Below are 17,148 nucleotides of genomic sequence, written 5' to 3'. Positions count from 1 at the left end.
GTAAAAAGTCAGTGAGCGGCGAGGTCAAAAAGTTTTGCGCAGCGGATATATCGCGAAAATTGTCGAGGGGGGGGGGCATTATGGCCTCCCCCCCCCCCCCCCCCCCCCCCGGGAGAATTAGGGTTAAGTTACTGCATGACACTTGGTTGGTTAAATGAAAGTAATATCTTTTACAAAAAAACAACAACCAGATAATAAAAGAAATAATGAGGTTGAAAGAAATTTTATTCAAAGAATGAGAGCTTTGAGTCAAATAAAATATCAGACAAAGGCCAATAAAAACATATTGGTTGTTTGTGGTATAATCCATTACTATTCCTCATAGAATCCCAGAGAGCTTTTCTCTGTTTTTGGCGCAACCAAAAAAAATTAAAAACTAAAACTATACTGGTATTTGTATAAATTCCATTGAGATTGAGTCACATACATCATTACAGACCTATCAAATGTCTAGAACATATTGGGCCCCGCAAAAGCTTTAGTGATTGTTCATAGGACCAATTCTTTTAAGATTGATCACACATACTAATTTATACAATGCTATTAATCATTAAAAATAAGCTCCACGGCCGATTACTTTGTTGTGTAACCCTGATTTGGCAAATTGAACTTTGATTGGGATTTTATGCCCTGAATGCATACCGTTGTGATAATCTTACACCATATCTTTAATTCCAATTTTTAACATAATTTTCAAATCACTGGAATAATAACATCAAGGTAAGACATACAGGTACATGAACTCAAGATACACAAACTGTAGCTGGTTAAAAATGAATTTACACTTCTGCTCAAAGATTTACAACCAAAGCCAAAAATAATCCCACATGTAACATAATCATCAAGGCATCTCCAAATATATACAGCTTGTTACACAACATTCTTTATGACAATCTTGACAAAACTAAAAAAAATAAACAATGAATCCTAAATGTTGCAAGATTTGCACCTGTCATTACACAGATGTTGACAAAGAAAGAAAGCAACCACCTCATTGATAGCCCACCGTCATTCCTTTTTATTTGGAAGAGGGGGGCATGATCGATAATCCACAACATTTTCTCCAGCGACAATAATCCGATGGAAAGTCTTTAAAATCAAGTTTAATTGGCACCATATCCCTGAATATCTAGATGTTATAAGCACAGCTCTGTAATTAAGTGTAAGCTGAAAAATGATCACACTGGAGAAGATCACCAACACAGAGCATGTGTGGGACAAAATCATCATTGCCTTGGCAAAAACACCTAGCAAGAATGCTATGCTTTAATAATTATCACATTTCCTACCAAACTCATTTGGCACCCATTTTATATTTATACATACAACCACTTGGGTGGTCATTTCATTGGACTCTGTTCAAAACTATATTTAGATGTTAGTCCCACAACTGGCATTTAATTAACAGATATTCTTAACCCAAAACAATATCACAGCACTTAAGGGGTGCTACAAGAAATTTATTATTGATCGCAGGTCAATTTCAGGTCAGAAAAATCAATTAAAAGTTATGCATTTCAATGCAAACTTGAAATTGATGGATGGCCTGCTTCATGCATCAGCAAAAAAATACAAATTTATTTGCTTTTAATAGATAATATTTATCTATCACTTGTAAATTATCATTTGAAATTTGCAATTGATTGCAAATACTTTCTTGCAACACCCCTCAAGTCCCTTTCTTATATATATATCTCCTTATAATTTCAGGCAGGATCAATTGCTGTGGGGGCCAAAGGCATGTCACCTTGAATATGATAAAAAAGTGTTGTCATTCTTTGTAGCTACTACACTCACTTCACTTGGAGAATATCATTGTTTTCTCCTAATCTTCTAAAGGAAATCTTTTTTTGCATGGCTTTAATTGAAATCACATCTTTTGTGATAGTACTTATGTCCAATAGCACTGAAATTTATTTTAGAATATCTCTATGAAAGAAGATTAGGTATTAGGTCTACAAATGACAAGTGTTTATTTCCACTTGTAACATATATCAAAGGTTTCTCTGTCTCTATTGTTTATCTAAATTCTTTTAAAATAAACCTCTACACAAAATGACCATTCCTGAAAGGATGAGAAAAAATCTTTCTGATTCAATTCACAGTCCAAATAACCAGTCATAGTTTCTTATCGCGACGAGAGATAACAGAATACAACAAATTTTCACATTGTACAACGTGTTTAACATTCACCATTTTAAAGCAAAATCTCCCAGTACTGCCATTCTTCCATCTATCATTTAAAACATTAAACCATAAAACATTAATAAAGACCAGACTAATACATTTTCTGAAATAATGATTGTTGACAATGGAACAAAGCGAACGTTTCTTTTTTTCTTAAAATGAAAATGAATTTATTTCACACTCACTTATTTTGTCAGAAAAAACAAAGTTACATATTACCCGAAATCAAACCATCACCCATTAGCGGCTACTGTACGATCTACTATGTGACCTGCGACGCCTTCCGTAAACCCGGTCATCGAAGGACCGTGATCGTGAACGAGACTTGTATCTTCGCTTGACAGGACTTCGACTCCTGCTGTACCTCCGGCGTGGACTACGGGAACGACTTCTGATACGTTTAGAAGGTTGGTGTCTGCTGCTATCTCTTGACCTACCAAATATAAGAATGAATGAATAGTGGTTCTTTTAAATGCAGTGAAGACTGATATTCTCAGTGACAAATATTTTCTGAGAACGAGTACAATCTTTCTTAACCCTAGTAGCCCTGGGATATTTATAGTCTTGTCAGTCTTGGAGAGAATTTCATGAGAGGAATTGTCGGATGTTTTATCTGACAGTTGCCATAGCAAAAGTGCCTCTCAACCAATTAGAATCAAGAAAAGTTATCAGATTTGACAACTTTTCGGACTCTCCAGGTGGGAGGGGGAGTGGGCACAGATCTTATTGTATTTCCATTATAAATGAAAAATTTGCATGTAAAATGGCAATTATGAGGTTCAATTGCATTGCCAATTAGGGGATTTTTTTGTGATTTTTATTAAAAGATTGTTCATCACACTGAATAAAAGATATGGATGCATTACATATGTGCTCTTTATACAGGGTCAATTTTCTTTTTTTCATTCTGATGTACATATATGTATGATTTTTAGAGCCTTCCATCAAAAGTGATTTCATGTCAAACCACAAAATGTGGTGGTTGTTCTTAATGGGGCAAAATTACAATAATAGTTCACCTTCTTCCTCTGCTCCTTGACCGGGAATGTCGTCCTCTAGAATGCCTATGAGAGGGTGACCTTGAACGCGACCTTGAGCGTGACCTTGAACCTGAAGATGATCTTGAATGTGACCTTGTGACAGATCTGCTGCGACTGAAAGAAAAGCAAGCTTGTGTTTAAAAAGTTTGGTCAAACTAAAGGTGAACCACTTTCAATGACATACAGAATATAACACAGATGTTTGACATAAGATAAAATATGATATTAACAGGGAAATTTAAAGTTGAAAATGTGTGAATTAAATTAATTGGGATGCCAGAGTTTTCGCATATTTTTTTGTATACTTCTAAAGCAAGGAATGGGACAAAAAATCAATAAAATAATTTTTGAATAGAGCATTCTGATGAACAGTATCTAAACCTATGGGATGAGTATTTGAAGGGCCAATGTTAAAAAAAAAGTGTAAAGTATTCCAGCAAGAGAGGGCATTATATCTGATATACAATGCAGATTTATTGACATTCTAATTGTTACGTCAAAAGGTATGTGTATCAAGACATACCTTCGTCTCCTGTGTCTATCTCTGCTTCGGCTGTAGGATGTGTTTCGATAAGGACTTCGAGAGCGACGACTGCGATCACGCGACCTGGACCTACTGGAGTATGATGAATACGAAGAAGAGGAATAGCGACGATACCTGCAGAAAAGTGATTCAAACAAGGTCAATTATTGGATGAGAGAAAAAAATTACCTGGGAATAGTATGCAATAACTAAACTGCCAAGTTAGTCATGGGAATGCAGTGATGTGATTCTGTCATTGTCATTACCAACATAAACTGACTTCTCTCTTCTGTTCCAGTAATAAAAGATTCATAAATCATAGCTATGTGACACTGTGTAAACAGGTTAGTAATGAAATGGGTTAGTACACATATGAATCAAACACAATTTACATAAAACTCTTGGGTGATTGATACATGATGGATCCCAGTAAAATAAAAGTTGCAAGAAAAACTGTTGATATTGACATCATTAATCAGGGGTCCGTTGCAGAAAGAGTTGCGTTTAAACGTTAGTCAAAAAATCAATCGCAAGTCCCAAATGCGCGCTGTTGATTGGTTGAAAATCAAGTTGCGCATGATTTTTAGAGTTGCGATTGATTGCAACTCTTTCTGCAACGGGCCCCAGAGGAGATCATAATATACTCATATAAAATCTAGCTTTCCAGGTGGGTGTTTCATAAAGCTGTTTGTAAGTTTAGAGCATCTTTAAGAACGACTGGTGATCCTTTCTTGTGATAAATGGTATACACAAAAATGTTCACTGGCAATGGTTTAGTGTGTAAGAAAGGATCACCAGTCGTTCCTAAATTCGCTCTTAACTTACGAACAGCTTTATGAAACACCCCAGGCTTGTTTTTGTTCAATACATGGGCCCTTTAGCATGAAGCTTAGTGATTGATCATAATGCAGATATTTACAATTGATCATAAACAATAACCGATGCAATCAATTGCAGAAATCAGCCACATGATCAATCGCTAAACTTTATGTTACAGGGGCCCACTTGATACTCATGTGACTCCTGGGCAAAGAACGAGGACTAAGATTTCTGCTGATATGCAGCTCCATCACAATCTTCAGTCATACTTGCCAAATCATTTTGCAAAGCTCCCTTAATCTTCACATTACAATACCATTTATACGATTTAATCTGAATAAGGTAATATCTCACCCAAAAGGTTAAAAACAATGCATGCCCCCCCCCCTCCCCCTTGGACTGCTATATTACAATACTAAATTACAAATGGAAATCTGAAAAAGAATACCTCCTGAAAATGTATATCTATGATTTAGGTTCCTGTACATCATAATGTGACAGAGTATCATTATAAAATCATAGAATATGTACCACTAGCCCTATGTCATAATAACAGTCTTAATTCAAACTATTTAAGTAACAACACCTGCAGCACATGTTCTTATATCAAACTGTTATGAATGCACTAATGTACATTATCCATACATGTTGGAAGTAAAATAAACCATACTCCTCCATATAAAAATATGCAGCCCAGTCTGGCCTGATACTAAAAATGACATTGTGTTGAATTTAATGACTTAATTTACATCTACGTAAATAAAAAATGTATTGTAAAACCAGGTTAATTTTTTTTATTCTTAGGTGTTTTTTCAGATTGGGGTGATGGCTACATTTAGGAGCAACTTCTCTCATTTCAATGGTTACTTTTCTGCAATTTTTTTTTTGGCACAACAAATATGTGGCAAAGGCAAATATCGTTCTTCAGCATACGTAGAACACCAATTTCTAAATAGTTTTTTATATTGTTTGTGGCAGATCTTGTAACAACTCGCGAAATGAGCTGTGATGAGTGTAAAATCAGCTGTTGCATTCATGTATTTTCAAATGCTGATACAAAGTCAACTAACAATCTTATTCAAATAACAGATTGTTCATATCATTTAAAAGGTATAATCGGGCCAAAGAGCATGTATCTGTTATTAATCTAATACATTATTTTCTATAGTTTGTATCCTTCATTATGACAAATAGATGTTTACTTATTGTAGGAAACCCTGATTGATCAGATATGATAAGTGGGATTCTGAGCACTATTTACTGAGATTTTTTATATTTCAGAGATAAATGTCAAAACACTTCATCTAAACACCTTTGCAATACGTGGACTGATCAAACGAATTGACTCACTCACTCACAAATAAATAATATGTATACACACATGATGACATGGTTTATATCCACATGGTCTACAAGCAGATGGTCTAAAGCCAGGATAACCATCATATTAAACTCATTTTGTTGACTTTCAATTTGGTCTAATTCCCAATTTGTTTTATGCCTAGATGGCCTAATTTCTACTTCATCCATATATCCCTTCCACTTTGTAAGATGAAACTCTGGTTCATAAACAGTTAATCTAATCTCAAGTACTGTTAGACCCAGTGGATATTTGACAAAATGAGTACGGCCTAACTGGCAATTAAACAAAATGGTGAATGGGAAAATGGGATATATGGCAATTAAGACAAATGGTTAATAGAGAACCGAAGTGTGACGTCAATAATGTTCACTTTTTGCATTTCAGCGTTTTTTATACCATATTTTAGTAGAGCATGATGAAAAACCTACACAACCCAAATATGGTGGGAATCGGTCCGTGGGGCCCCAAGATATGACCTCATGAATACATAATAAGCCCCATTAAAGTCAATGTATTACTGGTCTGGTTCTAAAAGTTAGGAACCAGGCCAATAATACGTTGACTTCAATGGGGCTAATTATGTATTCATGAGGTCAGATCTCAGATCTCAGGCCCTCATGCACCGATTCTCACCAAATTTTGAAAGTGGTGGTTTTTCATCATGCTCTACCAGAATATGGTATCAAAAATGCTGAAAAGCGAAAAAAAAGAGAAGCTTTTTGTGATGTCATCACTTTATAGACAAATGCCCGTATTCTGAAGTCAGGCTTAACTTAGACCATGGTCTAACTCTGTGCTAAAATTATGGGATGCCAAAAGTGTCAACATTTTTATTAAGTTGTATGTTTCTTATGTTTACTGTGCTCTTTCCTGAATCATCAATGAAGACAATAATCTATTTATAATTCCGACACAATTATGAATGATTTGAGAGCCAAATGAGGTGAAATGTTATATCTCTACTGTCAGTGATTTATGTAACAATTGGCTATCCATACTTAAACCACAACTTTAAACCGAGTTTAAGTTAAACCCGACTTCAGAATACGGGCCAATATGTTTTGTCAATGAACTAGGATTAGACTAAGTGGGAGGAGACCAAACGGAGAGTAGACAAAGTGAGTGTAGACCAAGTCGCAATTTACCAATCAAATAATACACTTAGAGCTTACAATTTACCTCACAAATGATGGAAAAGCCAGCCAATCAGATATGTAAAAAAAGGGGATATGGGGGAGATAAAAAGCAGACATATCAACAGACATTACATTCCAAAAGTCAGGTGACAGGCCAGATGTATAACAAATATGAACAAGCTAGGAAACTCATTTAATTAGAAGCAGCAACATATTATTCAACAATTGGTGTTATCCTTTGAAGTGGCAAGTAAAGCTGGTATATTTTCTGCAGCAGTCACATTACTTCAATTATTTAACAGCTTCTATAATACCAATGTATTTGTACATTACCAGCCTTCTTGTACATCCAACCATTATATTTTCAATTCACTTCACAAACTGCTCAAGCCACGATAATTTCACGGTATCAAAACCTTTGGTATGAACTAGAAAACAGAAAGTATTGATGACATATAGGGGTTTGATGTACATGGAAATTGCTCAGAAATTGAATAATGCATGATTATAGATCATCTAGGTATCTTGAATTATTACTTTATATGAAACAATGGAAAGGAAATATCTTCTTTGATCAATGTACAAGATGCTTGTTACTCACCGTCGTTTCGGTGACCTGTGCCTTGCATTCTCTCTAGAATAAGACCTTGATCGTTTCCGTCTGGATCTACTGTCTTCAATGCTTCCACTCCTGCTTCTGCTGCTAGAACGTGATCTACTCCTTGATCTTGAATGTGACCTTGAATGTCCCGATCTTGATCCCCTGCTGCTTCTACTACTGGAACTGCTGCTTCTACTTCTGCTGTACCTCCTATGCTCACCATTTCGTTTCGGGATACGCTTGGTGCTGGAGGGAGTCTGGCGTTTGATGGGCTGAGTCTGGGTGATGTTGGATGCTGTACTTGATTTGACGGTTGGGCTGGGGGCTTTGCTTGGCTCTGCTGGGATGCTGGTAGGCGGAGTCAGAGGGTTGATGGGTGGGGTCACAGGGTTACTTGGCAGAGTTAGGGGGATGTTTTCTGGGCTTTTCGGGATGCCAGTGTCCTGCTGGACTTCTGTGTTGATGGACGGGTTTCTAGGTCTTGGTGATATAGACTTCTTGTGATCTGCAAGGACAGGGCTTGGCATCTTGTTAGTTAGTTTGTCAGGGTGTTTCTTACTCTTCCAAGTCATCTTAACTTGTTGGTTTGGGAATACTGTTTGTCCTTTTTCTTCTTCCATTTTATCATCCGCCTCACCAGACTGCTCCTGCTGTGCATCCATGCTTACCACATCACCATTCTCTTTCACACCACCTTTCTTATCTTCGTTCACATCTTCTTCTGAATCACTACTACCAGAACTGCTACCAGAGCCACTGCTGGAACTAGAGGAGCTAGGAGACTGGATCTCTAAAGTAACACTGCCTGGTTGATCTGGCTGTTTGGCCACCTCCGGTTCCAAGTCTTTATCTGTTTTCTCTTTCTCCTCCTCCTCATCCTTGGTAACAAACTGCTTGATCTTTTGATTATGAGATGACAGGATATCCAGCCTCTCATTCAATGATCCTTCGCCCTCTGCGACCTTTTCATCATTTGTCCTCTCCTGCTTCTTGCCTGCATCCACAGCCTCGCCTTTCCTCTTCTTGCGGAATCCCTGTGGCTCTTTGTCATCTTCGCTGTCTATCACAGGACTAGCTTCATCATCTTCCAGAGGTGGGTTCCACTTGAAAGTCTCCTTGACAGGAGGTTTAGAGGTTTTCTTTCTCTGCTCTTCTCTCTCTGGAGACATCTTTTCATCCTCTTCCGAGTCAGAACTTGATGATGATGATGGTGAAGAAGATGCTACATCTTTCCTACTGGGAGAAGAACTTCCAGATGGGGATCTCTCGATGACAGCATCTTTACTTCCATGAAGAGGACTTAGGGAATGTTTCCTGGAGAGTATTGGGTTGGTGGGTGGTTCTTTGGGCTTGGGACGATCGCTAAGTCTTTTCTCACTAGCACTCCCAGAGGAACGACCATCTTTTGCAGATCTGCATAGTGAAAAGACATTTTTCATTAATCTTAAAATTCATCTTCACACTCTCTCACTTACACACACAAAAAAATAACAGTCCCTTTTTAATCAGAAATTTAACAAGGAACTGGTTATAGATGATATAAATAAAGTCAAAAGATACCCATATATTTTTCACTTGAGATTTTCCACTATATACAGGTTGAGATTTTTCTACTATATACAGGTTGAGATTTTTCCACTATATACAGGTTGAGATTTTTCCACTATATATATAACCTTAAAAAAGTGTGGACTAAAATAAGTCAAAACAAATGAAAATTATAAGCATTTTTTAATGCCCGGAGGGTGTTTTATAAAGCCGTTTCCTAAAGTTATGCAGGACTTTACACACGACTGGAGCATGCTCTTAATCTTACATGCTATGTCAGCTTCACAGGGATACATGCATATCGTATAGCACAAGAAAGGGTCACCAGTTGTGCAGAAAAACATCTGCAATTTACAGCTAGCTTTGTAATTCACATCTTATATGTTGAATTTTTCCACAAACCCAAAAAGACATCTCTGGTCCCAAGAAATTTGAGTCAGGCAGATTTTTTTATGTACATAACTTCGTAATTTCAATTGATATGCACTTCACCTTTTGATAAATAACAATGTAAATCGATGACTATTTTATTAATCGGAAGTTGACGTGATTATCCTACCTTGGACTCTTGGATGGTAGAGTGGTTGGTGGTGGTGAAGGTGATTTCTTGTAGAGCTGGGGTGGAGGTGATACCCTCTTCACTAGTTTACTACCCCTCCCGGACTGCTCTATTTGTTTACGTGCTTGGCTGGTCAGGATGGAAACAGGTAATGAAAATCAATTTCCAAAGACATCACAAACAGAAATCTTGTATTTTTCAAGTATTCTAAAAGGAAAAAATATTCTATAAAACTGCAAATGAGAAGCCTAAAAGTAACATTCAAAATTCTTACCTCATGATACCTAGGCTTGTAAATGACGGCCGCGTGTTCAGGGGTTTCTGACCAGGCTTCCAGTGCGTCGGTGGCGGGCTATCATTCTCAGATGATGAGTCATTCTTTCGTGTACTGGACAAGGAAAATATAAGAAAAATTGATTTGATCCCCTTGAAACATTTTGTACATAAAAACTTTTGTTGTCACATCAAATGTTTTGGAAATGTTAGATCATCTATGATTCCTAATGGGGACCTAAAATCCCTTATAAGGGAGCGCCTTGCTCAACATGCATAAGCTTGATGAGGTCTGCCCGTTTTGGGCTTTTGTACATTCAATATTGGAATATCTGAATATGAATGAAATAAATGGAATATATCAAACATACAAAGATTGCCTTTATGGAAAAAAATGTATCAACAAACATAATGCAATGAAAACACATGAAAGCAAAATATTTGTCATATTTATAGCTACATTGATGCAAGAATAGCAATTTTTCCAATATAGTGAGTGGTACTAAGCCTAGGTTTACTGTTTTATTGTGATAACCAATTAGAGCTCAGAATCCTTTGCACCGTGTCTTCAATTTAGCTTCCTTTTCATTTCGTTTGTTTTCGCTTCTGTTCCGTTTGCAATTGATGTACTTGACAAGTGCAAGACAAAAAATGTTGGAAGTCTCAGTACAGCCCAATTTCAAGGAACTGATATAGAATGTGAGGATCATTCACCTGAACTTGAATTTTTCGATCGTAACAGCACTGGTAATGAGCGGACTTTCTGACTTGTCTGAGTAAGCTCGGGATGATTTCGAGAATCTTGATTCCAAGAAAGAATGTGAAGACTCATTGTGGCCCTCTCGCTCCTTCCTACCTCTGCCTCGATCCCTACTTCTACTCCTGCTTCTCCTTCTGCCTCTACTGCGATTTCTACTCGAACTTCTGCTCCGACCTCTGCTCCGGCTTCTACTGCGAGTTCTTCTGCTACGTCTTCTGCCCCTACTGCTGCTCCGACTCCTGCTTCGGCTTCTTCCCCTACTGCTGCTTCTAGTCCTACTCCGGCTTCTGTCCCGCGAGTCTGGGGTGCGAGACCTTGAGCGAGAACGGCTGTCGGGTGAACGCGAGTATGAACGTTGTTCTGGATAATCCCCTTCCTCCTCCTCTTCTTCTGAGTAAGAATGATGTTTGCTTGAAGTACGATGTCTGGATGACGATGATGATTTCTTCTTATGTCTGTCTTTCTTCTTACTGTCATGCTTCTTGTGAGACCTGAGCGATTTGATAGAGACAGCCATCATTAGCACCAAACACAAAAGAAAGATTGGCTTGTATAGGGGCACCTGGCAAGATTTTCTTTTCATAATACCAATCAATATACAAGGACCTCCTACAAACTCATCATCACACAGCAGAACAGTTACTGTAGTATAAACAAATTATAACATAAACATTAAGGCTGTGAAATTTCATGTACATGCTCATTTACGTAATATTCATGCATGATTTCTGCAGTCTGTTTACATGTAAAAATGTACATACACAATCAGACAAGTGTTACAGTAGTAGACTACATAACTCTGGCAAACTCCACTGTGCAGTACAGCTCTGTAGCTGCTTTGTAGCAGTTTCGTGAGCTAATGTTCATAATATCACAAAATCATGAATAGCAGAACCTGCTCTTTGGAATAATATACTTTGATTTGACAATACTAGCATCCTTTCAGACAGACCTGTAAATCCAAACAGAAATCTTCTTTTACTCACAATACAAGTTTATTGGCACAATGACACTTGTCCAACTCTCTTATCTAATTTTCATGCGTGCCTTAGAGGACTTTACTAGATAAATAGCACTACATACAAGCCTAAGATTATTATCAACTTTTTCATTTTCACTAACATCATTATCATAATTATTCATTGTTATTATTATAATTATCATCATCATCATTACTCACATTATTATTATTATATATATCATATATGATAGTGCTGTTCTTTTAACATCCAAAATTTATTCTCTAAACTTGATTAATTATTTTCTGTTAATTCCTTCCATGTGATGTTTGAATTTGTATTGTTTACTCTTTCCCTCTATTCGATAAACCTTGCCAATGAATCATTCGTTTTGTTATATACATTGTGTTATGGATCTTGGTTCTTTGTATACTTACTTATGTATATTTGAATGATTTTAATAAAGATGAGATTTATTATCAATATATTTATTCATCATTCAACATCATTATTGAACATTGTGAAGGAAGAAGAAATGACCCACTTACTTGTGCTTCTTTGATTTATGTTTTTTCTTCTTAGATTCCCAGGAATCTTGTGACACCACCTCTCCTTCCTCCACCTCAGAGTCAATATCATGGTCTCTCTCGTGTCTTCTGTATCTATCTTTTCCTTTGTAATCATCCTCTCTCGCCCTCTCCTTTCTCTTTCTGCATATAATAATAATGATGACAATAATAATGATAATGATGATAAAAATTATGGCATTGATGACGATGATGATGATGAAAATTTTGGCAATGACGATGACAATGATGATGACGACAACATGATAATGATAATATTCAGTTCATGTATAGTGCATATCACACACCATAGTAATCATCTAAAATAAAACAATACAAAATAACCTTTTTCCTAAAATATTGACATATGGTCATTTTCACAATATATGGTGTAACTCTGAAATTTCAATGTTTTTATCTGTAGCAGTCTCATAAAGCCACATAATTTAAAGATGCTTTGGCATATGAGTAACCTCAATGAGTGCTACCTCGGGTAGCATAGACATCTTCACTCATTACTTCGTTTAATTTTGGCAGGCACATAAGTACCCTAAGTTGCACCTTTTTTGTGTACATAAAATACATAGACTTTTTTTGGAATGCCCTTTCTTATTTCTGGAATGTTGATGATTACTTTTGTTATGCAGAATGTGAAGTTAGATGTTCAATGAAAAATACCAGATAGGTTTTTAGTGTGACTGCTTCTTTATTTCTGAGAACGGGGTGGTCCAATTTGTTGTTTCGGAGGCTTCATTTTCCGTTAACAATAGCTAACAAACTTTGTATTCCGAGCATTGGTTTTCAAAAAATAAAATTCTGCTCCCTAGGACCTTTATGCAACATTTGAAGTATAAACTTCCAAATAAAAACAAAATATCTTGGATCACACTTCTTTTTACAATTTTTTCAAAGCCTAACTGATCAAGGTTAATTTTCCGTTAACTGTTTTGAAGCCTCCGAAACAAACTTTACAGACTGCCCATATAAATATGAACGAAGGAACTTGTCCAATCAATACATCACAATGTAGTATATGGACACCTAGTTCACCTGTCAATAAATAGCAGAGATATTCCTTGCTGTTTGAAAATAAGAGATGATACTAACTTTCCGTTAACAATTGAAGCCTCCAAAACACTTGAAGCCTCCGAAACAGTCAAATCACTTGTTTTTATTTTTTTGTTACTTCAGTCCAAAATTTGTAGGTTAAATTTGTATTATAATCATATGTTATGTTGTATAGACTGGCCTCAGGTAGAAATCGTATGAATATCAATTCAATTTCTTTCAGAATTCGCTGATAACATAAAAATTCTGTTTAGGAGGCTTCGAACATAAGTTAACACATGTTTTTTTTTTGTTATTCTAAATTCATAGATAAGAGAGTGTTCACATTTTATTTTTTTGTTGTTGGTTTTGATCTACTTAAGAACAGAAACATATTTGATTTTATAATTAATAATATTTCTTAAGTTATACCTGAGCTAAGTATTTGAGATGGGATTTTCCACTCATAAAACATGCATTTCCCTATTTCTAACTCAGAATATAAACATTAGATATCAACTAAAAGAAAGAAAAGTCACACATATAAACCATGTAATGTTTATTAATATTGTAATATACAGTGGCTCAAAATAAAGCTCTGCATTTTCCCAAATTGACAGGCATCCTAAACTTATGTTAACACTTGTTTCGGAGGCTTCAAACAAGAGTTAACACCATATTTTGTGTTATTCCAATGTCCTGGATAAGAAAAATTAGGCATTTTTTCAACAGCATGTTTGGTTTTGATCTACAAAATTACAGGAATGAGTATTTCTTCATCAGATTTTCAAATTTTTAATGATATACAAAAGAACTTGTATTTGTGATTGAATTTTACATTTGTAAACGTGTGTTATCCTCAATCAAATTCAGGTTACTCAGTGTGTAGATACATGCATACTTACACACATACGCACAAATACAATATTTAGGAACATTTTAATATACAAAGATTTAAATAAATCTTTGCATTTTCTCAAATTTTCAAGGTATCTGAGACATGTATGTATATATGTACATGTAAATACATGTACATGTAAGTTCTATGTTTCAGAGGCTTCATTCTCTTTGTCATACCATTATAAGTTAAGGTTTTAAGTTTGTCATCCAAAAACCATAAATTGGTGGACAGACCATCCTTTTATAGATTCTGAGGAAGTAATAGTGTTATTACCACAAATGACTAGATCATGATGAACATGTATTGGTATGGAGAAGTTTATGTAAATATTTTATGCAACATCTAATAGCATATGTATCTTCAAGATAGGCATGAATACCAAATACAGGGTTCTCATTCTCCAAGCACTTAGTCCATAATAGTACATTTGCTTTTTTCATTATCATTATTTTATCAATATTTTCTGCACAATTTGTTTTGATGGAATTGTGAATTCAAGTATTTTCAAAATAAAAAAGTCTGTTACTACAATTTATTTCAATGAGCTCTTGGTAATAAGTACATAACAATTGGCATTACACTTTTTGAGTAATGTATGAGCAATGCAGAGTGACACAGCCTTATCATGTTCGCAATCAGTGATTGTGAATTGTGATCATCCATTTTGTACATTGATTTCTTCTGAAATACAGGTTGGTTAGACTGTGACCAGCCACCCCAAACCTACAATAAGTCACTAGGGAAGGTTCTCTGTAAATAGCCAGAATATTATGTTTTTGTAAAAAAAATAGAAAAAAAAAAACTAATTGGAAAGAGTAATTTTTCTTCTTCATATACAGTCAAAATCTCAAGCAGTAAACTTAGATAGAAAATCAGATAAAATAGTCTTGACAGAAGTGTTTGTGGACTGTTTGGACTTTTCTATGAGATCGCTGCATCTTAAGCTTGAATGGACCCTAAACTTTGAACATTGTTTTTCCCTATTTAAAAAGTTTCTTCTGCATTCAATCAATGACTTACATGTATGTGGGTTATAATGGATTAATTTTGACATGTTATATACCTTTTAAAAGCTTGAGATGAAATAATTTAAACTCAATAAAAATTTCATAATTCATTTTGGCAACATATACACTGTAGTTGGATTCGGGATGGCTGGTCACAAATTACCTATCAAAGCAATGTTAATCCCATTAACTTTCTCAAATAAAATTACTATCTGTGAGAGTTGTATCAGTTTGCCTTGAAGGATTTTCATTTCAGTTTTTAGAATATGATTTGAAATAATTTGTTTATAAATACTTAATGTACAGCTTACAATGTATGTCTTGATTGTCTTTTTTAAGAAAAAAAAGTGGGAAGAAAACCAAGTGCCAAAGATATGGTAACATGAAAAAAGATCAAGATGAAAGCAAAGCATGATATAAAACCTTTCAAGTATAATTTGATTAATTTTGTGAGCTTAAGCTCTAGGTTGGTATGCAGACAGTACTTGTGCCATAAATAAAATTACCCTAACTCCATTCACTACAAGTGATTCCAATACCAACAATTGTTTTGAATTATAATCATAACTTACATGTATTGTATGTACTTTTTTTAAAAGCTTGTTGTTGAATGATGCAAAGTAAAGTGCTATTAAAGGGGAATCCAACCCAAATAAAAACTTGTTTTTATAAGAAAAAGAAAAATCAGACAAGTTGATAGGTGAAAGTTTGAACAATATTGGACAAACAACAAGAAAGTTATGAATTTTTAAAAGTGGTAAATATTAGTAATCACTATACTCATGGAGACTTCAAATTGGCCGCATATGGGATGTCATAGTGATGTAAGGCAAGGACTACTCTTCCATGTACTCCAATACATATTATGGCTAAAATGTCATTTTTCCCAAAAGTTTTACTTCAAATTATATTTTTCTTTCATGAGGACATTAAACAATATACTACCTGGGTTATATTTAGATTACTGCCCCAGGGGAATGTGTACTTAGGAGAAAACCACAAATCCCTGATAATAAAGTACATGGCCTATGGGAAAGTTGTCCTTGCCCCTTGTCATAATTTACTTACCCAGTTGCCAATTTGAAATGTACATACTATTAGTGATCCCAATTTTAAAGCAGCTATAACTTTTTTATTGCTTGTCCGATTTCTTTCAAACTTTCACCATTCTATCTAATTTATTTTTCTCCTTCCCAACAAAACATTTTATGGCCAAGGCTGGATTCCCCTTTAAGCACTAATTTGAAAGTGCAGTATTAATAAATTCAAGTCCCTAGCATAGAAAATTTCACTAATCACACATACATGTACATGTTTGCTCATGGCTATGTTCCTTAACACTTCCATTTGATAAAACAGTAAGGAATAAATATTCAATTTTATATTGTCATATCAACAATATGGTCGAGGTGCCGCGGCCAAGTGGTCTAAGGTGCCTTGCTATCCATGTACTTGGAAAGTCTGGAGTTTGATCCTCGGCCGTGGCACCTATGCCCGTTAGCAAGGCATTTAATTGACAATGCTCTTTTATCCTGCATTCAAATAAATGGAAATGCTATTGGTATTAACTAGGTGTGCATTTGTTTAAAAAAAATCATACATTTCTAGTGTCAATTCAATTCAAATCCAAACTGCCTTTTAATGTGTGACTTTGATGCACTTACTTTACTTTGGTACTTTGGTATTTTGGGTAATGCACATCTACCTAACAAGCAGAATTTAAATATAGAAAATATTTCCTGGACATGTTCATTGTAAAAATATTGGATATTACTTTAATATGCATGTATATGTTACAGAAACTGTTGGACTATTAACATCATTGAAGTCTCCGAAACATACACTGTTGTTACCTAAAG

At 35.4% G+C, this 17,148-nt stretch overlaps 1 protein-coding gene across 1 annotated transcript in view; it reads right to left on the bottom strand.

Annotated features, from left to right (window-relative positions):
• Positions 1–207: 207 nt before the first annotated feature.
• LOC129257466 (NK-tumor recognition protein-like) overlaps positions 208–17,148 on the bottom strand; it is a 64,813-nt gene continuing 47,872 nt past the window's right edge. The window contains exons 13-20 of the mRNA XM_064096801.1: positions 12,317–12,478; positions 10,764–11,300; positions 10,051–10,164; positions 9,777–9,905; positions 7,670–9,082; positions 3,751–3,885; positions 3,207–3,341; positions 208–2,620 (exon numbers count right to left, since the gene is read on the bottom strand). Of these exons, the coding sequence (XP_063952871.1) occupies positions 2,428–2,620; positions 3,207–3,341; positions 3,751–3,885; positions 7,670–9,082; positions 9,777–9,905; positions 10,051–10,164; positions 10,764–11,300; positions 12,317–12,478 (2,818 nt within the window). The 3' untranslated portion in view covers positions 208–2,427. The remainder of the gene's footprint in view (positions 2,621–3,206; positions 3,342–3,750; positions 3,886–7,669; positions 9,083–9,776; positions 9,906–10,050; positions 10,165–10,763; positions 11,301–12,316; positions 12,479–17,148) is intronic.

This window comes from Lytechinus pictus, chromosome 3 (assembly GCF_037042905.1).
Source record: "Lytechinus pictus isolate F3 Inbred chromosome 3, Lp3.0, whole genome shotgun sequence".
Taxonomy (NCBI): Eukaryota; Metazoa; Echinodermata; class Echinoidea; order Temnopleuroida; family Toxopneustidae; genus Lytechinus; species Lytechinus pictus.
Note: the sequence above shows the minus strand (reverse complement) of the source record. Positions and strands in the feature narration are given on the sequence as shown.